The 25,112-nt window shown below is 44.2% G+C and overlaps 1 protein-coding gene across 1 annotated transcript in view; it reads right to left on the minus strand.

Annotated features, from left to right (window-relative positions):
* LOC123998866 (rho GTPase-activating protein 7-like) overlaps positions 1-23,872 on the minus strand; it is a 114,185-nt gene extending 90,313 nt beyond the window's left edge. The window contains exon 1 of the mRNA XM_046304082.1: positions 23,592-23,872. Coding sequence (XP_046160038.1) covers positions 23,592-23,706 — 115 coding nt within the window. The 5' untranslated portion in view covers positions 23,707-23,872. The remainder of the gene's footprint in view (positions 1-23,591) is intronic.
* Positions 23,873-25,112: the final 1,240 nt, after the last annotated feature.

Consider the following 25,112-nt stretch of genomic DNA (forward strand, 5'->3'; position numbering starts at 1 on the left):
CAATTTTTTTCCTGAGGTCTTGGCTGATTTCTTTTGATTTTCCCATGATGTCAAGCAAAGAGACCCTGAGTTTGAAGTTAGGTCTTGAAATACATCCACAGGTACACCTCCAATTGACTCAAATGATGTAAGTTAGCCTATCAGAAGCTTCTAAAGCCATGACATAATGTTCTGGAATTTTCAGAGCTGTTTAAAGGCACAGTCAACTTAGTGTATGTAAACTTCTGACCCACTGGAATTGTGATACAGTGAATTACAAGTTAAATAATCTGTGTGGTTTAAAAAACAACCTAAGTGTATGTAAACTTCCTACTTCAATTGTATATTGTGTTACAAAGTGGGATTCAAATTGATTTAATTGTCATTTTCTGTCAACAATCTACTCAAAGAACTCATGTCATGTCGAAGTGGATTTAACAAAAAAGTTGTATTAATAATAAAGATCTAATAACAAAAGATAGTCGTGGCATAAGTATTCAGCCTCTTTGTTTAGGCAAGTCTCACTTAGTTCAGGAGTAAAAATTGGCTTAACAAATTACATAATAAGTTACATGGACTATAATAAGGGTTGACATGATTTTTGAATTACTAATCCTTCATCTTTCCACTATATATACAAATCTGTATATCATGACACAAGGCGAGACCCAGATGCAGACACAGGAGGCAGATGGTTGGAGTCTTACAATGTTTATTAATACAAAAGGAGTAGGCAAGAGAATGGTTATGGACAGGCAAAAAGTCAAGACCAGATCCAGGAGTCCAGGAGGTACGGAGTGGCAGACAGGCTCGTGGTCAAGGCAGGAAGAATGGTCAGGCAGGCGAATACAGAGTCCAGAAACAGGCAAGGGTCAAAACAGGGAGGACTATAAAAAGGAGAATAGCAAAAAGTAGGAGAACGGGAAATCCGCTGGTTGACTTGGAAACATACAAGACGAACTGTCACAGAGAGACAGTAAACACAGGGATAAATACACTGGGGAAAATAAGCGACACCTGGAGGGGGTGGAGACAATCACAGTGACAGGTGAAACAGGTCAGGACATGACACTAAGTTCCTTCAGCCAAGTTCAGTATATAATTTCAAACAGCTTTTTGAAAGCCTCAAAGAGGAGCAGTGATTGGTAAATGGGAAACAATTACAAATCAGACATTAAATATCTCTTTAAGCATGGTCAAGTTAATAATTATGCTGTTTATTATGTATTAAACCACACAGACACATAAAAGACACAGTCATCCTTCTGAACTGAGCTGCATGACAGGAATGAAACTGCCCAGAGATGTTACCATGAGGCCATTGGTGATTTTAAAACAGTTAAATGGCTGTGATGGGAGAAAACTGAGGATGGATCAAATACATAATGACTTAAATGACAGAGTGAAAAGAATACAAATATACAGAATAAAAATATGACAAAACATGCATCTTGTATGCAGCAAGGCACTAAAGTAATACATAAAAACAACAAAAACATGGCAAAGGAATATAATTATGTTTGGGGCAAATCCAACACAACACTTCACATAGTAACTTCCTCCTTATTTAAGCATGGTGGTGGCCTCATCATGGTATGGGTATGCTTGACATCGGTAAATACTGGGGATTTGTTCAGGATTAAAAGAAAAGGGAAGGAGCTACAGTAAGCACAGGCAAACCCTCGATTCCTCATTTCAGTCTGCTATACACTAGACACCGGGAGAGGAATTCAGCAGGATGATAACCTACTATACAAAACCAAATCGTTCTTACCAAGAAGACAGTGAATGTTCCTGAGTGGCCAAATTACAGTTTTGACTTAAATCTGTTTGAAAAATCTATGGCAAGACTTGAAATTTGCTGTCTCGCCATGATCCCCAATACGTTAACAGAGCATGAAGAATTTTGAAAATAATAATGGGCTAATTTTGCACAATCAGGATGTGTAAAGCTTGGAGACTTACCCAAGAAGACAGCTGTAATCGCTGCCAAAGCTGTTCCTAAGATGTATTGATTTAGGGAGCTGAATACTTACCCATTGACTATATTTTAGTTATGTAATTTATTATTTAATAAAAACATTTGAATCCCACTTGGTAACACAATAAAATGTAAAGAAAAACAGTGGTTTCCACTTTGTTATTGTTTCAACTTCAGATTGCAACTTTAAGACAGTGTGCTGATTGAGAAAAGTATCTATTTGCACGGTATAGACAGAGACCCATTAACAAATCATATTCCCCAGGGGATAGATTTTTCAACTAACTCTTGTCTCAATTTACTGTAGTCTTAACTTACTATTGTCTCAACCCGAACAGTTTTTATGTTAGTCACTGAGTCACTCAATTAGCCATGTCAGCTAACAATTTTTAAATTGGTAAATTAGTCTAGCCAGCTGTCTAAACTTGTAGTAATCATGGATGAATACTGACCAGGCACACATGGCACGTGCCCTGGGTCTCTGACCTCTATGGAGCCCACATTGATTTTGTTAGTCACTCTCACTCAGATGTCATTAACATGGCACAAGTCATGGCAACAACAAATCTCACTTAGGGCCTTCAAAACGCCACGAATCAGTTACCCAACCAAGGTAGGGCCCACAGTTACCTCTTATCCCCTCCCATTGGATGATCAGCAGAGCGGCAACAGCAGGCTGTCTACATTCATTGAGAGCGGGCGCCTGTATCCTCCTGTAGCTGGTAGCTGCAGTAAAACAATATATATCTTCACTATATATATAGTATATACTGTATATATATTTTTTTTATAGGAGGGAGCTTGAAGGTGAAACCACTCCAGTAGCCCAACATCTTTAGGTGAACGAGGTCTGACAGGACGGATAACGGAGCCATTTAATGGTTTTAAGTACACACAACAGACTCCCTCTTCTCCATTCTGAGTCACTCAAGGGCCGCAGAGAAGTCAAGAGGCACACAAAGGCTCCTCAGAAAAGAACTCACTCTGCTAAAGGACTTAAGAGGCTGCTGGCTCCCCAGCGTCTATTGTACTGCCCAAAACACTGTGCTTTGACAGCGTGTCCAGGAGAATTGAAAGTACATCAGCCATTTTGGAGAGCCTTTGTAGAATTTGACTCCAGTGACAGTCCCTTTGGGTTTATTGATGCATTTCACAAGTGGTCTCTCTGGAACTGCTACAGTCAACCTCCTCCAAGATAATAAATACCACAGAATATGTACCATGCCTATCTCATATTTCTTGTCGTTGCATGGAGATCTTTTCCCCCCGAAAAACATTTTTGTAGCAAAATGTGATTTATTTTATTATGGAACAACGGGGGGGAACAGTTATTTTTTTTATTGTTGAGTACAGTGTCGGCTTATGGAGATGAATTCAATCTATGTAGACTATTTGCTTCGTCACAATGATATTGTAACCGCTGTGAAATGGCTAGCTAGTTTGCAGTGCGTGTTTAAAATAAATATATATATACTATATATTTTGTTTTAAAATGGCACCGGAAGAACTGGCAGCAGTTTTACGGGCACCCAACCAATTGTGCTATTATGTGTTTTTTTTTCTCGCGTTATTTGTAACTTATTTTGTACATAATGTTTCTGAAAACATATTTTACGGCAAAAAGAGCTTCTGGATATCAGGACAGCGATCACTCACCTTGGATTATACAAAGAGTTTTTCTTCAACAAGCAGGATGCACAGGACATTCTCTGAATACCTGACAAGGCCAGCATCCCAGTTATTTGCAAGAGGAAGAGACGTAGGTACAGAGGACACAGAGCGGGGTGCCTCGTAAGGACCACAGAAGGCGAGCGGGAAAGCTGCCGTTACCGTTAATGTTACTCGCCAACGTGCAATCATTGGACAATAAATTAGACAATGTACGATCACAGATATCCTACCAACGGGACATCAAAAACTGTAACATCTTATGTTTCACGGAATCGTGGATGAATGATGACATGGATATTCAGCTAGTGAGATATACGCTACACCGGCAAGATAGAACATCACACTCCGGTAAGATGAGGGGGGTCGGTCTGTGAATATTTAAAACAACAGCTGGTGCACAAAATCTAAAGAAGTCTCTAGATTTTGCTCGCCTGAAGTAGAGTATCTTGTAATAAAATGCAGACCACACTATTTGCCTAGAGGGTTTTCAGCTATACTTTCGTGGCTGTTTATTTACCACCTCAGACGGATGCTGGCATTAAGACCGCACTCAGTCAGCTGTATAAGGAAATAAGCAAACTGGAAACCTACCTAATTTGTATCAATATGTTAAATGTGCAATCAGAGTGAAAAAAATTCTAGATCACCTGTATTCCACACACAAAGACGCGTAAAAGCCGCCCCTCGCCCTCCATTTGGTAAATCCGACCACAATTATATCCTCCTGATTCCTGCTTACAAGCAAAAATTAAAGCAGGAAGCACCAGTGACTCAGTCTATAAAAAAGTGGTCAGATGAAGCAGATGCTAAACTACTGGACTGTTTTGCTATCACAGACTGGAATATGTTCCGGGATTCTTCCGATGACATTGAGGAGTACACCACATCAGTCACTGGCTTCATCAATAAGTACATCGAGGACGTCATCCCCACAGTGACTGTACGTACATAACCCAACCAGAAGCCATGGATTACAGGCAACCTTCGCACTGAGCTAAAGGGTAGAGCTGCCGCTTTCAAGGTGCTTATAAGAAATCCTGCTATGCCCTCCGACAAACCATCAAACAGGCAAAGCGTCAATACAGGGCTGAGATTGAATCGTACTACACCGGATCCGATGGATCCAGACGGATTACCAGGACGTGTGCTACAGGCATGTGCTGACCAACTTGCAGGTGCCGTCCCTGACATTTTCATCATGTCCCTGATTGAGTCTGTGATACCAACATGTTTCAAGGCGCCCACCATAGTCCCTGTGCCTAAGAACACGATGGACTACAGACCTGTAGCACTCACATCCGTAGCCATGAAAGGCTTTGAAATGCTGGTAATGGCTCACATCAACACCATTATCCCAGAAACCCTAGACCCACTACATTTGCATACTGCCCAAACAGATAAAGGAACACCTAAGTGAGAATGTTATTTATTGACTACAGCTCAGCATTCAACACCATAGTACACACAAAGCTCATCAGTAAGCTAAGGATCCTGGAACTAAACACCTCCTTCTGCAACTGGATCCTGGTCTTCCTGATGGGCCGCCCCCAGGTGGTGAGAGTAGGTAGCAACATATCTGCCATGCTGATCCTCAACACTGGAGCCCCTCAGGGGTGCGTGCTCAGCCCCCTCCTGTACTCCCTGTTCACCCATGTCTGCATGGCCAGGCATGACTCCAACACCATTATTAAGTTTAAGTTTGCCGATGACACAACAGTGTTAGGCCTGTTCACCGACAACTATGGGACAGCCTATAGGGAGGAGTTCAGAGACCTGGCCGTTTCAGAATAACAACCTATCCCTCAACGTAAACAAGACTAAGGAGATGTGTCATGCAGGTGAAAGAGGACCCAAAAGCGACTTAACAGAAACAGAGTTTATTCAAGTCCAAACAGAATACGACAAATCCTGAATCCTTAACAGGAAATGTCCAAACAGGGAATAACAGAAATCCTCTAGTCTGTAGAGGGGAATAACAGGAGAAGCGGCCACAGACTGCAGGTCGCTTCGGGTAGGCGCAGGCCGTAGCTGACAGAGACACCTGCTCACACGCAGCATCTGATGAAGGCAAAAACACGACAGGACAGGGCGATACACAATCACAGCACGGTGAATTCTAAACAAGGAACCGACAGGACAGGAACGGAACACAAAGGAAGAAATAGGGACTCTAATCAGGGGAAAGGATCGGGAACAGGTGTGGGAAGACTAAATGATGATTAGGGGAATAGGAACAGCTGGGAGCAGGAACGGAACGATAGAGAGAAGAGAGAGCGAGAGAGTGAGAGAGGGAGGGGAGAGAGAGGGATAGAAAGAGGGAAAGAACCTAATAAGACCAGCAGAGGGAAACGAATAGAATGGGGAGCACAGGGACAAGACATGATAATAAATGACAAACATGACAGTACCCCCCACTCACCGAGCGCCTCCTGGCGCACTCGAGGAGGAATCCTGGCGGCAACGGAGGAAATCATCGATGAGTGAACGGTCCAGCACGTCCCGAGACGGAACCCAACTCCTCTCCTCAGGACCGTAACCCTCCCAATCCACTAAGTATTGGTGACCCCGTCCCCGAGAACGCATGTCCATGATCTTATGTACCTTGTAAATAGGTGCGCTCTCGACAAGGACGGGAGGGGGGGAGGGAAGACGAACGGGGGTGCGAAGAAAGGGCTTAACACAGGAGACATGGAAGACAGGATGGACGCGACGAAGATGTCGCGGAAGAAGCAATCGCACAGCGACAGGATTGACGACCTGGGAGACACGGAACGGACCAATGAACCGCGGAGTCAACTTACGAGAAGCTGTCGTAAGAGGAAGGTTGCGAGTGGAAAGCCACACTCTCTGGCCGCAACAATACCTTGGACTCTTAATCCTGCGTTTATTGGCGGCTCTCACCGTCTGTGCCCTGTAACGGCAAAGTGCAGACCTCACCCTCCTCCAGGTGCGCTCACAACGTTGGACAAACGCTTGAGCGGAGGGAACGCTGGACTCGGCAAGCTGGGATGAGAACAGAGGAGGCTGGTAACCCAGACTACTCTGAAACGGAGATAACCCGGTAGCAGACGAAGGAAGCGAATTGTGAGCGTATTCTGCCCAGGGGAGCTGTTCTGCCCAAGACGCAGGGTTTCTGAAAGAAAGGCTGCGTAGTATGCGACCAATCGTCTGATTGGCCCTCTCTGCTTGACCGTTAGACTGGGGATGAAACCCGGAAGAGAGACTGACGGACGCACCAATCAAACGACAGAACTCCCTCCAAAACTGTGACGTGAATTGCGGGCCTCTGTCTGAAACGGCGTCTAACGGGAGGCCATGAATTCTGAATACATTCTCAATAATGATTTGTGCCGTCTCCTTAGCGGAAGGAAGTTTAGCGAGGGGAATGAAATGTGCCGCCTTAGAGAACCTATCGACAACCGTAAGAATCACAGTCTTCCCCGCAGACAAAGGCAGACCGGTAATGAAGTCTAAGGCGATGTGAGACCATGGTCGAGAAGGAATGGGGAGCGGTCTGAGACGACCGGCAGGAGGAGAGTTACCCGACTTAGTCTGCGCGCAGTCCGAACAAGCAGCCACGAAACGGCGCGTGTCACGCTCCTGAGTCGGCCACCAAAAGCGCTGGCGAATAGACGCAAGAGTGCCTCGAACACCGGGATGACCAGCTAACTTGGCAGAGTGAGCCCACTGAAGAACAGCCAGACGAGTGGAAACAGGAACGAAAAGGAGGTTACTAGGACAAGCGCGCGGCGACGCAGTGTGCGTGAGTGCTTGCTTAACCTGTCTTTCAATTCCCCAGACTGTTAACCCGACAACACGCCCATAAGGAAGAATCCCCTCGGGATCAGTAGAAGCCACAGAAGAACTAAACAGACGGGATAAGGCATCAGGCTTGGTGTTCTTGCTACCCGGACGGTAAGAAATCACAAACTCGAAACGAGCGAAAAACAACGCCCAACGAGCTTGACGGGCATTAAGTCGTTTGGCAGAACGGATGTACTCAAGGTTCTTATGGTCTGTCCAAACGACAAAAGGAACGGTCGCCCCCTCCAACCACTGTCGCCATTCGCCTAGGGCTAAGCGGATGGCGAGCAGTTCACGGTTACCCACATCATAGTTGCGCTCAGATGGCGACAGGCGATGAGAAAAATAAGCGCAAGGATGAACCTTATCGTCAGACTGGAAGCGCCGGGATAGAATGGCTCCCACGCCTACCTCTGAAGCGTCAACCTCGACAATGAATTGTCTAGTGACGTCAGGAGTAACGAGGATAGGAGCGGACGTAAAACGTTCTTTTAGAAGATCAAAAGCTCCCTGGGCGGAACCGGACCACTTAAAACACGTCTTGACAGAAGTAAGAGCTGTGAGAGGGGCAGCAACTTGACCGAAATTACGAATGAAACGCCGATAGAAATTAGCGAAACCTAAAAAGCGCTGCAACTCGACACGTGACCTTGGAACGGGCCAATCACTGACAGCTTGGACCTTAGCGGAATCCATCTGAATGCCTTCAGCGGAAATAACGGAACCGAGAAAAGTAACGGAGGAGACATGAAAAGAGCACTTCTCAGCCTTTACGTAGAGACAATTCTCTAAAAGGCGCTGTAGAACACGTCGAACGTGCTGAACATGAATCTCGAGTGACGGAGAAAAAATCAGGATATCGTCAAGATAGACAAAAACAAAGATGTTCAGCATGTCTCTCAGAACATCATTAACTAATGCCTGAAAAACAGCTGGCGCATTGGCGAGACCGAACGGCAGAACCCGGTACTCAAAATGCCCTAACGGAGTGTTAAACGCCGTTTTCCACTCGTCCCCCTCTCTGATGCGCACGAGATGGTAAGCGTTACGAAGGTCCAACTTAGTAAAGCACCTGGCTCCCTGCAGAATCTCGAAGGCTGATGACATAAGGGGAAGCGGATAACGATTCTTAACCGTTATGTCATTCAGCCCTCGATAATCCACGCAGGGCGCAGAGTACCGTCCTTCTTCTTAACAAAAAGAACCCCGCCCCGGCCGGAGAGGAAGAAGGCACTATGGTACCGGCGTCAAGAGACACAGACAAATAATCCTCGAGAGCCTTACGTTCGGGAGCCGACAGAGAGTATAGTCTACCTCGAGGAGGAGTGGTCCCCGGAAGGAGATCAATACTACAATCATACGACCGGTGAGGAGGAAGGGAGTTGGCTCGGGACCGACTGAAGACCGTGCGCAGATCATGATATTCCTCCGGCACTCCTGTCAAATCGCCAGGTTCCTCCTGAGAAGTAGGGACAGAAGAAACGGGAGGGATGGCTGACATTAAACACTTCACATGACAAGAAACGTTCCAGGATAGGATAGAATTACTAGACCAATTAATAGAAGGATTATGACATACTAGCCAGGGATGACCCAAAACAACAGGTGTAAACGGTGAACGGAAAATCAAAAAAGAAATAGTCTCACTGTGGTTACCAGATACTGTGAGGGTTAAAGGTAGTGTCTCAAATCTGATACTGGGAAGATGACTACCATCTAAGGCGAACATGGGCGTAGGCTTCTCTAACTCTCTGAAAGGAATGTCATGTTTCCGAACCCATGCTTCGTCCATGAAACAACCCTCAGCCCCAGAGTCTATCAAGGCACTACATGTAGCACCCGAACCGGTCCAGCGTAGATGGACCGACAAAAGTAGTACAGGATTTTGATGGAGAGACTTGAGTAGTTGCGCTCACCTGTAGCCCTCCGCTTACAGATGAGCTCTGGCTTTACTGGACATGAATTAACAAAATGTCCAGCAACTCCGCAATAGAGGCACAGGCGGTTGGTGATCCTCCGTTCCCTCTCCTTAGTCGAGATGCGAATCCCTCCCAGCTGCATGGGCTCAGTCTCAAAGCCAGAGGAGGGAGATGGTTGCGATGCGGAGCAGGGAAACACCGTTGATGCGAGCTCTCTTCCACGAGCCCGGTGACGAAGATCTACCCGTCGTTCTATGCGGATGGCGAGAGCAATCAAAGAGTCCACATCTGAAGGAACCTCCCGGGAGAGAATCTCATCCTTAACCACTGCGTGGAGTCCCTCCAGAAAACGAGCGAGCAGCGCCGGCTCGTTCCACTCACTAGAGGCAGCAAGAGTGCGAAACTCAATAGAATAATCCGTTATGGACCGTTCACCTTGGCATAAGGAAGCCAGGGCCCTAGAAGCCTCCCCACCAAAAACTGAACGGTCAAAAACCCGAATCATCTCCTCTTTAAAGTTCTGGAACTTGTTAGAGCAATCAGCCCTTGCCTCCCAGATAGCTGTGCCCCATTCTCGAGCCCGGCCAGTAAGGAGTGAAATGACGTAAGCAACCCGAGCTCTCTCTCTAGAGTATGTGTTGGGTTGGAGAGAGAACACAATCTCACACTGCGTGAGAAAGGAGCGGCACTCAGTGGGCTGCCCGGAGTAGCAAGGTGGGTTATTAACCCTAGGTTCTGGAGGCTCGGCAGGCCAGGAAGTAACAGGTGGCACGAGACGTAGACTCTGGAACTGTCCAGAGAGGTCGGAAACCTGAGCGGCCAGGTTCTCCACGGCATGGCGAGCAGCAGACAATTCCTGCTCGTGTCTGCCGAGCATGGCTCCTTGGATCTCGACGGCAGTGTAACGAGCGTCTGAAGTCGCTGGGTCCATTACTGGTCGGTTCCTTCTGTCATGCAGGTGAAAGAGGACCCAAAGCGACTTAACAGAAACAGAGTTTATTCAAGTCCAAACAGAATACGACAAATCCTGAATCCTTAACAGGAAATGTCCAAACAGGGAATAACAGAAATCCTCTAGTCTGTAGAGGGAATAACAGGAGAAGCGGCCACAGACTGCAGGTCGCTTCGGGTAGGCGCAGGCCGTAGCTGACAGAGACACCTGCTCACACGCAGCATCTGATGAAGGCAAAAACACGACAGGACAGGGCGATACACAATCACAGCACGGTGAATTCTAAACAAGGAACCGACAGGACAGGAACGGAACACAAAGGAAGAAATAGGGACTCTAATCAGGGGAAAGGATCGGGAACAGGTGTGGGAAGACTAAATGATGATTAGGGGAATAGGAACAGCTGGGAGCAGGAACGGAACGATAGAGAGAAGAGAGAGCGAGAGAGTGAGAGAGGGAGGGGGAGAGAGAGGGATAGAAAGAGGGAAAGAACCTAATAAGACCAGCAGAGGGAAACGAATAGAATGGGGAGCACAGGGACAAGACATGATAATAAATGACAAACATGACAAGATGATTGTGGACTACAGGAAAAGGAGGACCGAGCACACCCCCATTCTCATCGACGGGGCTATAGTGGAGCAGGTTGAGAGCTTCCTTGGTGTCCATGGTGTCCACATCACCAACAAACTAGAGTGGTCCAAACACACCAAGACAGTAATGAAGAGGGCACGACAATGCCTATTCCCACTCAGGAAACTAAAAAGATTTGGCATAGGTCCTCAGATCCTCAAAAGGTTCTACAGCTGCAACATGGAGAGCATCCAGACTGGTTGCATCACTGCCTGGTACGTCAACTGCTCAGCCTCGGACCCTAAGACACTACAGAGGGTAGTACGTATGGTCCAGTACATCACTGGGGCTAAGCGCCTGCCATCCAGGACCTCTACACCAGGCGGTGTCAGAAGAAGGCCCTAAAAATGTTCAAAGACCCCAGCTTCCCCAGTCATACTCTGTTCTCTCTACTACTGCATGGCAAGCGGTATCGGATAGTGCCAAGTCTAGGACAAAAAGGTATCTAAACAGTTTTTACCCCCATGCCATAAGACTCCTGAACTCTTTAGCTCCTGACTCCTGGCTACCCGGACTATTTGCATTGTGTGCCCCTCACCCCCCTACTTTTACGCTCCTGCTACTCTCTGTTTATCATATATGCATACTCACTTTAGTTATACATTCATGTACATACTACCTCAATTAGCCCTACCAACCGGTGCCTGTACATTTACATTACATTTAAGTCATTTAGCAGATGCTCTTATCCAGAGCGACTTACAAATTGGTGCATTCACCTTATGACATCCAGTGGAACAGCCACTTTACAATAGTGCATCTAAATCTTTTAAGGGGGTGAGAAGGATTACTTTATCCTATCCTAGGTATTCCTTAAAGAGGTGGGGTTTCAGGTGTCTCCGGAAGGTGGTGATTGACTCCGCTGTCCTGGCGTCGTGAGGGAGTTTGTTCCACCATTGGGGGGCCAGAGCAGCGAACAGTTTTGACTGGGCTGAGCGGGAACTGTACTTCCTCAGTGGTAGGGAGGCGAGCAGGCCAGAGGTGGATGAACGCAGTGCCCTTGTTTGGGTGTAGGGCCTGATCAGAGCCTGGAGGTACTGAGGTGCCGTTCCCCTCACAGCTCCGTAGGCAACCTGTATATACAGTTGAAGTTGAAAGTTCACATACATTTAGGTTGAAGTCATTCAAATTCATTTTTCAACCACTCCACAAATGTCTTGTTAACAAATTATAGTTTTGACAAGTTGGTTCGGACATCTACTTTGTGTATGACACGAGTACATTTTCCAACAATTGTTTACAGACAGATTATTTCACTTATGATTCACTGTATCACAATTCCAGTAGGTCAGAAGTTTACATACACTAATTTGTTTGTGCCTTTAAAGAGCTTGGAAAATTCCAGAAAATTATGTCATGGCTTTAGAATGTTCTGCTAATTGACATAATTTGAGTCATTTGGAGGTGTACCTGTGGATGTATTTCAAGGCCTATCTTCAAACGCAGTGCCTCTTTGCTTGACATCATGGGAAAATCAAAAAGAAATCAGCCAAGACCTCAGGAAAAATATTGTAGACCTCCACAAGTCTGGTTCTTCTTTGGGAGCAATTTTCAAATTCCTGAAGGTACCACGTTCATCTGTACAACCAATAGTATACAAGTATAAACATCATGGGACCACACAGCCGTCATACCGCTCAGGAAGGAGACAAGTTCTGTCTCCTAGAGATGAACGTACTTAGGTGGGAAAAGTGCAAATCAATCCCAGATTACCAGCAAAGGATCTTGTGAAGATGCTGGAGGAAACAGGTACAAAATATCTATATCCACCGTAAAATGAGTCCTATATCGACATAACCTGAAAGGCCGCTCAGCAAGGAAGAAGCCACTGCTCCAAAACCGGGAAATAAAAAATCCAGACAACAGTTTACAATTGCACATGTGGACAAAGATAGTACTTTTTGAAGAAATGTCCTCTGGTCTGATGAAACAAAGATAGAACTGTTTGGCCATAATGACCATGTTTGGAGGAGAAAGGGGGAGGCTTGCAAGCCGAAGAACACCAACCCAACCAAGCACGGGGGTGGCAACATCATGTTGTGGGGTTACTTTGCTGCAGGAAGGACTGGTGCGCTTCACAAAATATATGTCTTCATATATGTCTTCATGAGGACTTGGTCGCAAATGGGTCTTCCAAATGGACAATGACCACATGCATACTTCCCAAGTTGCGGAAAAATATCTTACGGACAACAAAGTCAAGGTATTGGAGTGGCCATCACAAAGCCCTGACCTCAATCCTACAGAAAATGTGTGGGCAGAACTGAATAAGCGTGTGCGAGCAAGGAGGCCTACAAACCTGACTCAGTTACACCAGCTTTGTCAGGAGGAATGGGCCAAAATTCACCCACCTTATTGAGGAAAGCCTGTGGTAGGCTACCCAAAACATTTGACCCAAGTTAAACAATTTAAAGGCAATGCTACTAAATACTAATTGAGTGTATGTAAATTTTGGACCCACTGGGAATGTGATGAAATAAATAAAAGCTGAAATAAATCATTCTCTCTACTATTTTTCTGACATTTCACATTCTTAAAATAAGGTGGTGATCCTAACTGACCCAAGACAGAGATTTTTACTAGGATTAAATGTCAGGACTTGTGAAAAAAATGAGTTTAAATGTATTTGGCTAAGGTTTATGTAAACTTCCGACTTCATCTGTAGCTTGCTTGCTGTTATAGCCTCGCTACTGTATATCGCCTCGCTACTGTTATTTTCACTTTTTTAGTGTCTTTTTTAGTGTTGTTTTTATTTCTTTACTTATCTATTGTTCACCTAATATCTTTTTTTTTACTTCGACATTGCACTGTTGGTTAGAGCCTGTAAGTAAGCATTTCACTGTAAGGTTGTATTCGGCACACGTTACAAATAAGCTTTGATTTGATTTGATTAGTGCCGTTTCAATCAGTGATGTCACTCATTGTGAGACCTGGATGTAGTTGTTTCCCTTGCAGAGGGCCCTGGCTTTTGTGGAGTGATAGTTAACGATGCTTCGTGGGAGGCAGTTGTCGATATGTTCAGAGGGTCTCTGGTTCGAGTCCCAGGGTTCAGTGAGAAGAGGGACGGAAGCAATACTGTTACATTATTACTTTTAATTAAATGGACAGTCTTTCTGTTCACCATATACCAAGCTGTCCCACACATCCGTTAAACATAGTAAATAGCTCATTAAACTAACAGATTTATACATAGCGTCATACTAATAGATTTACATGTGTCCAGAGGTCAACTGTGGCAAGAAGGCAGTCACATCCTCATATATAATATGTGTGTTGTGTGTGCATGTGTGTGTGTGTGTTCATTCTGGGTCGAGGCCATTAACCCAACAGCGTAGTTGATTTACGGTTACTCTCTCACCATGGGTCAGCAAGGGCAGATCTTGAGACCTGGCTTTACATGGTTGGCTAATCATGCAAAGACTAGGTACAGTTATGGTACAGTTATAATTGTTATCAAGACAAATGCATGGTATTGTACAGAGTTGGCTAATAGTACTTCATCAGGGACTGATCAGGGACAGTTATTATGGAGTCTAGAATGTGTATATGGCTAAACATGGTTGAGCGAACAATGTATGACAGAGGATAGGGTTAGAATGCAAACAGATCTGGAGACCAAGTTCAAATGTGGCCAGGCAAAGACAAGAATCAGAATAGCTGTTCTGAACCTAACATTTCTGCTGTAAATTTAATAAGAGCTGTGTACAAAACTTCCCTTAACCACTCAGAGCACTTCAAAGTATTGGGCAACTCTAATTCTATTGGAAAAGCCCAGAGAGATTAACAGACTTTTCAGACTGTCTGTGAGAATACTTGTGACAGATGTTTTTGCTTGAAGTGTTTTGAATAGGAGACATTTTATCCAGATCAAATGTATTGATATCAAACAATATCTGATAAAATGATTTGGAAGGAAGCCCTAAACTCTAAAATATTAATGGTCTCCAAAAGAAGGCGGTGGAGAACCTATCTCTAAGTAGGTCATAGATTTTTCACATATTCTCTTTGCCAGGAGGAACTTGTAATCCGACTCCCCTTCCTTTACTTTTTTCCCAGCAGTTTTTTCTGCATTGCCCCATCTGGTAAGTCTTTCTAACTGTAATCATTCAGCTCAAACAGGCCTGCTCTGCATCAGAACAGGAACCCCCGGACCCCCCTTACACACACTCCCACTTCTTCCTCTTTCTCCTATATACTACACACCTTACACTTCTCTCCCCAACCCCCATACACACACCTCAGTACCTTTGAGTATATCATATGTTACACACACCGAGATATGCAACCCCCCCACATACACTTACTACCCCCTGAGTCTTACATTTGAGCACAGGGAGGCAGTGACAAGTGGAGCACATGGCCCTGGTTCTCAGAGTGAGGTAATTTTGCTGATGAGGCAGGCGGGCAGGCAGCTCAGAGAGGGGAAAAGACTGGAGATCTGGAGCCTGCCATAGATACTATACACTGCACAACAAATTGGCCAGTGTGGATTTTTCAGTGTAACATTTCTAGTGTTGATTCAGGAGTTCAATTCACTTTGTAAGAGTGAAAGTAACACTCAGTGGTATACAAAAAAGAACCCCCAGTGTTGGTGTTAATAACTAGATGTAGTTTTTTACACTTTGAAGAGTAAAACAGTTCCATCTATGTTATAGTAAAACTAGGCCATCTGATATATGTATTGTACTGGCATATAGTTACATTTTAATTATGGCATTCCTCTAGGTACTCACTTGTTATAAAAACATGTTAAAACCTTGTTATATAGCCTTTAAAAGGAAAAAAAGCAATACCATGTCTCTGTCACTAACCAATAGAGTCGAGGGTGGTAACTCTACAATTCACTCAAAAAGAAAAGGCACCCTGGGAAATATGAAAATAAGGCTTTACACCATATAGTGTTAAAACAACACCCAAAATGATTTATGGTAACACTACAGGTGTTATCTCTACACTGACATCAGCATAACAGCATCAGCACTAAGAAAAAGTCAAGTTTACTCTAAATGAAGTGGCATGCTTACACTGTAGGTTAGGGTTCCCCAACTGGTGGGCCGTTGCCCACCCCCAAGTTTTCTGAACCTAAAAACAAAGTGAAGGATAGGCAGAAAATCGGTGTTTCGTATCATCTCCAATATATTTTTTTGCTTTGTATTTTGGGAGGTTGGGGGATACAAGTATACAAGTGAATATTCATGTCAATTTACACAGTTTATACTGCATGTAACCCATAAGGCTGTAAAAAATAGGGAGGGGAAGAGGTGGGCCTACACCCCCAACTCCCCGTCCCATTCCCCCTGGACATGTTCCCGTCCAACCCCCCACTGAGATTGTCAATAATTATATTGTTATAATTTTTTAAAATGGCTGTATCCACTGGTGAATTGGGAGAGGGTGGGGTGATTGCCATCTAAGTACCAACATCTTGTTTGCGACAGTACTGCCTGCCAGTAGTAATCGTCTTTGAATGACTGAGAGATTCAAGGAGCTATCATAATTAAGTATCATAGTAGATGCAACGCATTCAATATTTACATTTATGCACATCTAAATGCATTTTGTAACTTTGTCCCAGAAGCATTTAACATTTGTCCCAGAAACACTCCCACATTATATGAAGGAATGTGCCTACTTGATTTAGGGGACACAGTGAACAGTTGGGAGTTGGAGCTAATTTCATCGTAAAGGTTTTCAATGGTGTTAAATACAGTCTGTGAAGTTAATGGTTTGGATTAAAAGATGCCAAGGTCATATTTTTTCCATATTTTGTTCCAGTTAAAAGGTTGTTAAGATACACTTAGATATGTGGACCCTACTTTAGTAATGACAAGCTCAGAATAAGAGCTTTCCAAAAGTTGTTAATATATTATGGAAATCAGTCCTTTTGGGAGCCCAGATAATTTATTTCTAAATCCCATCATTGGATGGTTTGGTGGTTGTGTTCCCAAGGGACTCCATAGGCCAGCATAGCTGACCTAAGTTATAAATATAGAAAAAAAGGAATTGCCTGGTAATGTACAGTAACAGTCAAATGTTTGGACACACCTACTCATTCAAGGGGTTTTCTTTATTTTTTACTATTTTATACATTGCAGAATACAAGTGAAGTCATGAAAACTATGAAATAACACATATGGAATCCTGTAGTAACCAAAAAAGTTTTAAACAAATCAAAATATATGTTATATTTCAGATTCTTCAAAGTAGCCACACTTTGCCTTGACAGCTTTGCACCAGCTTCACGAAGTAGTCACCTGGAATGCATTTCAATTAACATGTGTGCCTTGTTAGAAGTTAATCTGTGGAATTTCTTTCCTTCTTAATGCATTTGAGCCAATCAGCTGTGTTGTTACAAGGTAGAGGTGGTATACAGAAGATAGCCCTATTTGATAAAAGACCAAGTCCATATTATGGCAAGAACAGCTCAAATAAGCAAAAAAAAAGACAGTCAATCATTACTTGAAGACATGAAGGTCAGTCAATACGGAACATTTCAAGAACTTTGAAAGTTTCTTCAAATGCAGTCGCAAAAACCATCAAGCGCTATGATGAAACTGGCTCTCATGAGGACCACCACAGGAAAGGTAGACCCAGAGTTACCTCTGCTGCAGAGGATAAGTTCATTAGAGTTACCAGCCTCAGAAATTGCAGCCCAAATAAATGCTTCACAGAGTTCAAGTAACAGACACATCTCAACATCAACTGTCAAATGAGCCTGCATGAATCAGGCCTTCATGGTCGAATTGCCTAAAAATACACTACTAAAGGACACCAATAAGAAGAAGAGACTTGGTTGGGCAAAGAAACACAAGCAATGGACATTAGATGGGTGGAAGTCTGCCATGTCTTTGTGAAACGCAGAGTAGATGAACTGATGATCTCCGCATGTGTGGTTCTTACCGTGAAGCATGGAGGAGGAGGAATGATGGTATGGGGGTGCTTTGCTGGTTACGCTGTCAGTGATAAAAAAAAATTCAAGGCACACTTAACCAGCATGGCTACTAAAGCATTTCGCAGAGATATGCCATCCCATCTGGTTTGCCCTTAGTGGACCTATAATTTGAACAGGACAATGACCCAACACACCTGCAGGCTGTGTAAGTGCTATTTGACCAAGGAGAGTGCTGCATCAGATGACCTGGCCTCCACAATCACCCGACATCAACCCAATTGAGATGGTTTGGGATGAGTTGGACCGCAGAGTCAAGGAAAAGCAGCCAACAAGTGCTCAGCATATGTGGGAACTCCTTCAAGACTGTTAGAAAAAAATTCCAGGTGATGCTGGTTGAGAGAATTCCAAGAGTGTGCAAATCTGTCATCAAGGCAAAGGGTGGCTACTTTGAAGATTCAAAAATATAATATATATTTTGATTTGTTTATTTATTTTTGGTTACTACAGGATTCCATGTGTTATTTCATAGTTTTGATGTAATAGTAAAAATAAACAAAAACCCTTGAATGAGTAGGTGTGTCCAAACTTTTGACTGGTACTCTATATGTGCCATTCAAATCTTGGAATGTTCTCAAATTGTCCATGATATCGACAAGGATACAAATTCCACATTTGGACCATTGGGGGTGATGCAAAAGGCTGCCCTCCAGATCGTCAGGCATTATTGTGAAACATTGGAATATGGGCATGCCATTTTGATTCCCAGTTACATTTGTAAAAAAAAAATGATGTGAGCAATAATAGGACCAAAGCATGGTTTAATCGCTAAGAGTCTATTGACGCACATGTGATCAATCTAAGGAACATAATAAAAAAATCCCCATCAAAATCTGGCCGTATAAGCTAGATATATTTGTTTTTTTAGCATGGACTGCATCTCAATCCACCGCATCCGCCTATGTCGCCCTTCGGCATCTGCGGTCGAAGGTGGCAGAGCTACAGTAGTGTTTGTCAGACTACGAGACATCCCGGAAATTGGTCTTCTCACGAAAACGTCTGTGGGTTCCGAAACAGGCCCATAAACATGTGTCTCTCCTGAATACGATGGTGTTCTCCATTTTGCTCTACGGCCTGTTTTGCTCTACAAGTGTCACAGGAGACTCGTCTGAAGGTAACCCATACAAACTAATGGAAGGATGTGCCAACAAAAATAACTGGTTAAATATGTGTAAATAAAAAATGTCCTAAGCTTTAATATTTCTCATAGATATAGGACAGACTTCAAAACCTTATTCCTTATGATTAATCTTTTGACTGTCTTTTTTGTCCCCCCCCAATGGCTTAGACTTTTTGATGTATAGGGATATATCAGCGAAGACCACCTCTTCCAGGGCAATAGGAGATACCATATTTATGTCTACACTCAGCTAGGGGCTGGAAGAATCATGTGGATATATTGGTCACGAATGGGTCTTCCAAATGGACAATGACCCCAAGAATACTCCCAAAGTTGTGGAAAAATGGCTTAACTTCTTCGATATAGGGGGCGCTCTTTTAATTTTTGGATAAAAAACTTTCCCGTTTTAAACAAGATATTTTGTCACAAAAGATGCTCGACTATGCATATAATTGACAGCTTTGGAAAGAAAACACTCTGACGTTTCCAAAACTGCAAACATATTGTCTGTGAGTGCCACAGAACTCATGCTACAGGCGAAACCAAGATGAAATTTCAAACAGGAAGTGCCCCAGATTTTGAAGGCGCTGTGTTCCAATGTCTCCTTAAATGGCTGTGAATGGGCCAGGAATGAGCTTACACTTTCTGACGTTTCCCAAAGGTGTCTGCAGCATTGTGACGTATTTGTAGGCATATCATTGGAAGATTGACCATTTTACACTACATCTACCAGGTGCTCGCTTGGTGTCCTCCGTCGCAATTATTGCGTAATCTCCAGCTGCGTGTATTTTTCCATTTGCTTCCGAGGAGAAACCCAACTGCCAAGAATGATTTATCATTGAATAGATATGTGAAAAACACCTTGAGGATTGAATCTAAACAACGTTTGCCATGTTTCTGTCGATATTATGGAGTTAATTTGGAAAAAAGTTTGGCGTTGTAATGACTGAATTTTCGTTCTTTTTTCTTAGCCAAACGTGATGAACAAAACGGAGCGATTTCTCCTACACAAATCATCTTTTTGGAAAAAATGAACATTTGCTATCTAACTGAGAGTCTCCTCATTGAAAAAATCCAATGTTCTTCAAAGGTAAATGATTTTATTTGAATGCTTTTCTTGTTTTTGTGAAAATGTTGCCTGCTGAATGCTAGGCATAATGCTATGCTAGCTATCAATACTCTTACACAAATGCTTGTGTAGCTATGGTTGAAAAGCATATTTAGAAAATCTGAGATGACAGCGTTGTTAACAAAAGGATAAGCTTGTGAGTGAATATATTTATTTCATTTCATTTGCGATTTTCTTTATGGTAATGAGCTTGAGGCTATGATTACGCTCCCGGATACGGGATTACTCGACGCAAGAAGTTAAGGACAACAAAGTAATGGTATTGGAGTGGCCTTCACAAAGCCCTGACCTCAATCCAATCGAACATTTGTGGGCAGAACTGAAAAAGTGTGATTGAGCAAGGAGGCCTACAAACCTGGATCAGTTACACCAGCTTTGTCAGTGGGAATGGGCCAAAATTCACCCAATTTTATGTGGGAAGCTTGTGGAAGGCTACCCGAAACGTTGGACCCAATTTAAACAATTTAAAGGCAATGCTACCAAATACTAATTGAGTGTAATGTAAACTTCTGACCCACTGGGAATGTGATGAAAGAAATAAAAGCTGAAATAAATAATTCTCTCTACTATTAATCTGACATTTCATTTTCTTGAAATAAGGTGGTGATCCTAACTGACCTAAGACAGAGCATTTTTAAATCAGATTAAATGTCAGGAATTGTGAAATACTGAGTTCAAATGTATTTAGCTAAGGTGTATGTAAACTTCCGACCTCAACTGTAGATGTACTGTGGTGTTCTCTGAAACTTCCAGCTCTGTGCTTTTCCAGCTGGCCATCACACAACCCCCACCACCCCCCACCCCTTCCACTCCCTTCCACGTCCCTCTGCTTTTCTGACAGAAAGCAGATAAAGCACATGGCCTCAAACATCCCCATCCACCATCCACCCCTGCCTTCCCACAGCCAGATGTTTACTTCAGAGCCCTGCGAGGCCTGCTCCTCTCTCTTCCGCTGTTCCATGCTATTTTCTTTGGCTCTGACTTGTGAGAAGCTCTGTGGCGACTTAGTGGAATGACGCACGCCTCGCTTGCAGTATCACATTTGACTGGCAGAGGTGCTGTTTGTAGACTACATCTGGCAGAGGTGCTGTTTATAGACTACATCTGGCAGATGTGCTGTTTATAGACTACATCTGCCAGAGGTGCTGTTTATAGACTACATCTGCCAGAGGTGCTGTTTGTAGACTACATCTGGCAGAGGTGCTGTTTATAGACTACATCTGGCAGATGTGCTGTTTATAGACTACATCTGCCAGAGGTGCTGTTTATAGACTACATCTGCCAGAGGTGCTGTTTATAGACTACATCTGCCAGAGGGTCTGTTTATAGACTACATCTGGCAGAGGTGCTGTTTATAGACTACATCTGGCAGAGGGTCTGTTTATAGACTACATCTGGCAGAGGTGCTGTTTGGATGAGCGTTGCGGCGTTTGAATGGAACACCATATTTGGCCAGAGTTATGACTCTTTAGTGTGGGTGTAAATATTAGGACAGGTTTGTGATGTATGACGGACAGCGGCTCCTCCTTGTGAAATGCACACTGCAGTAGGGCAGAGAGAGAGAGAGAAAGCTAGAGAGATGAGTGCAATAAATAAAACATCATATGCATGCGGGAATTAGTGAGAAAGAGTGTGAAAGAGAGAGTGAAATAGAGAAACATGGAGGGAGAGAAAGAGGCAGGAAGCCTATTCATAGTGCCTGTGCCATTCCAACTTCCCTAATGATATGCACACCGCCACAGCTAGCTAGCATTGTGTAATTACCCCCAGCCAATGGGTGAGCTCAACTAACCAACGTCACTGTGTGGTGTCATTAATCCAACACACATGTTGAGAGGACTGCAATATGAACACACAGCTGGTTTTCTGATATTATCTCTCAGCCTGAAGAGACATTTGTTGGCATCAGATGCATAGGATTTGAGTTCAATGACACCTCAAAGATGACACCACACAGCTGAAACTGAGGTGAATTTGAATGACAGCTTTGCGTGTGTGTGCACATTCATATGCATGCATGTGTGCATATCTGCATGTGTTGAAAAGCAATGTATAGTTCATAAGACTATGCTGAAGCATTGTGTGTGTGCATACTTCTGTATGTGCATGTGTGAATGAAAGCATAACGAATGGACACATGGCACACACTCGTAACGCACAAGCCCTGAAATTCATAAAGCCCACAGAGGAATCCAGGTCATCTCAGCAGGTCTCTGTATGAGAACCATGAAGCTCCTACTCCGGTGACAGCTCCCCCCACTGACAGCCCACCAGAGGTCATGGGCCACTGACCCCTCAGCAGGTCTCTGTATGAGAACCATGAAGCTCCTACTCCGGTGACAGCTCCCCCCACTGACAGCCCACCAGAGGCCATGGGCCACTGACCCCTCAGCAGGTCTCTGTATGAGAACCATGAAGCTCCTACTCCGGTGACAGCTCCCCCCACTGACAGCCCACCAGAGCCCATGGGCCACTGACCCATCAGCAGGTCTCTGTATGAGAACCATGAAGCTCCTACTCCGGTGACAGCTCCCCCCACTGACAGCCCACCAGAGGTCATGGGCCACTGACCCCTCAGCAGGTCTCTGTATGAGAACCATGAAGCTCCTACTCCGGTGACAGCTCCCCCCACTGACAGCCCACCAGAGGCCATGGGCCACTGACCCCTCAGCAGGTCTCTGTATGAGAACCATGAAGCTCCTACTCCGGTGACAGCTCCCCCCACTGACAGCCCACCAGAGGCCATGGGCCACAGACCCCTCAGCAGGTCTCTGTATGAGAACCATGAAGCTCCTACTCCGGTGACAGCTCCCCCCACTGACAGCCCACCAGAGGCCATGGGCCACTGACCCATCAGCAGGACACTAGCTACACACAGGAGTTTTTTTTTCATTAGTATTATTCCACATTATGTTTTGATTGACACACAATCATGGGAAAATACCTCAATGGTATGTAGGACTGGGATTGGAGCGTGAAGCACTGAGAGGTTTAACACGATACAGCTGTGAGGTGAGTGTGGAGATTGTCAGTTTTGGTGAAAGAGTAAATTATTTGATAAAGGATTTATGGGTTAGACAGACAACTGTCAAGTCAATGTAACTATTGATTGTTGCGTAAATACAACAGTGAAGCCAGAAGATCCATTACTACTTAAAGGGCTGGATTCAATATGAATCACGGAAGTATAGTGGAAGTTCTGTGCTAAAATGTAAAGGTAATTTACGATTGAACCAACATATGCAGCTTTTAACGTGAAGGCATTCTCCACAAACGTGGGACAATTGCCTTTATACATCAATAAAGCTATAACGCGGATCTTCCACGTTACTTCTGCGATACAGATTGAATCCCGCCCAAAGTTTGAGTCAACAAGCCATTAGAGCAGTGTGTGTGGCCACACACTCAAAACAATTGGTCAATGTGTGAAAGTACAGTCAAGTCCAACACTTACCGCAAAGCCTTTTCTCCCTCGCACTCTTCCAGAATACATCCCAAGCCTTGTTGGTGGAGACTTTCACATGCTCACTGAAGGACCTCCGCAGTGGGGTTTTCACAGTGTGAGCCATACTCCATGTGTCCTGTTCCCCCCCTGAAAAGATTCTGCACCTCCGCTAGTCACACACTCCTCTCTGGATCCATTAAGGTGAAGAAGTTCACCAGGCTGAGAGAACACTCTGAGGGAAGAGATAAATTCCTCTTGCAGGGTTGACACTTGATGCAGAAAGTCTGCATGTAATTTGTGAACACCCTCCTCCTCCTCCAGTGAGAGAGAGGGAGTAAAAAACGTTCCCCCCTCAGCAAGGGTCAGGCCGCCCTGAAATGGAAATAGCATCCAACATGGGTTAAGACCACCCTCCTCCCTCTCCCCCCCACACAAACAAAGGCAGTTTAGTGTCGGAACTGCCACAATTAATGAACATACTCAATCCTATTTTAGACACAAATATAAATATTAAGTTAGGGATCGTAAATTAAACCATAGGAAAGGGAAAAAGACAGAGTACTCTCCCCTCACTCCCTTCTTGTTTTCATTAGAGGAGTTAAAAGAGGAAGTTGTTGGTGCTTTTGAAATAACTGGCCATATAGCAGATATATAATACCATGGCAACACAAATAACATAAAGACAACAAACATATGATTTGGCTAATTTCCTCATGACTTTTATATATTGGTTCATGTGTCACTGTACTGATTTGTCTTTGAAAAAGATTGTGGGTTTGATTGGTATTTGTATGTTGGACCATTGCTTTTGTATTACAGATTTTAACATATCATCATCATATCATCATCAGTAATCCCTACAATTATGTTCCCTTCTCTTTGAGATGTCGGGTGGACACAACTGTCTTGATCATTTCAGTTTCTCACCATCAATATGTTAGGAATGAGTGGGAGGAATAGCCTAATTTTCAAATCTCTAAACATACCCTCAGAGCACATTTGCTACAGGCATCTATGCGTTTTTCTGTCTGCTCGTAAGCCACCCTCACTTCCTGTTGCCAGAGCAAACATCTATCCCCCCTCCCTTCCTGCCTCATACAAACAAGCTGAGCCAAGGGGCCCCTGCGGCATGGAGGATGGAGGATAGAGGATGGAGGATGGAGGATGGAGGATGGAGGATGGAGGATGGAGGATAGAAGAGAGAGAGAGAGAGAGAGAGAGAGAGAGAGAGAGAGAGAGAGAGAGAGAGAGAGAGAGAGAGAGAGAGAGAGAGAGAGAGATTGTACACAGGTGGGCCAGCACTTCTCTTACTGTTCCAACCCCAGAGCGATGGTTGAATAGAGATCATATCACTTTGCTGACACGTGCCCTTCTGGCAGATACTGAGGTGATAACACCAGTTAAACACAAAAGCACACAGTTACACACGCCACCGCCAAGGCCGCAGTGCAAACATTCAGAGACTCTCTGCTTGGCTCTGCAGTGTTAGAACGCACGCACTAGCATGCACGCACGTACACAAGCGCACAG

This window comes from Oncorhynchus gorbuscha, linkage group LG16, assembly GCF_021184085.1.
Source record: "Oncorhynchus gorbuscha isolate QuinsamMale2020 ecotype Even-year linkage group LG16, OgorEven_v1.0, whole genome shotgun sequence".
Taxonomy (NCBI): domain Eukaryota; kingdom Metazoa; phylum Chordata; class Actinopteri; order Salmoniformes; family Salmonidae; genus Oncorhynchus; species Oncorhynchus gorbuscha.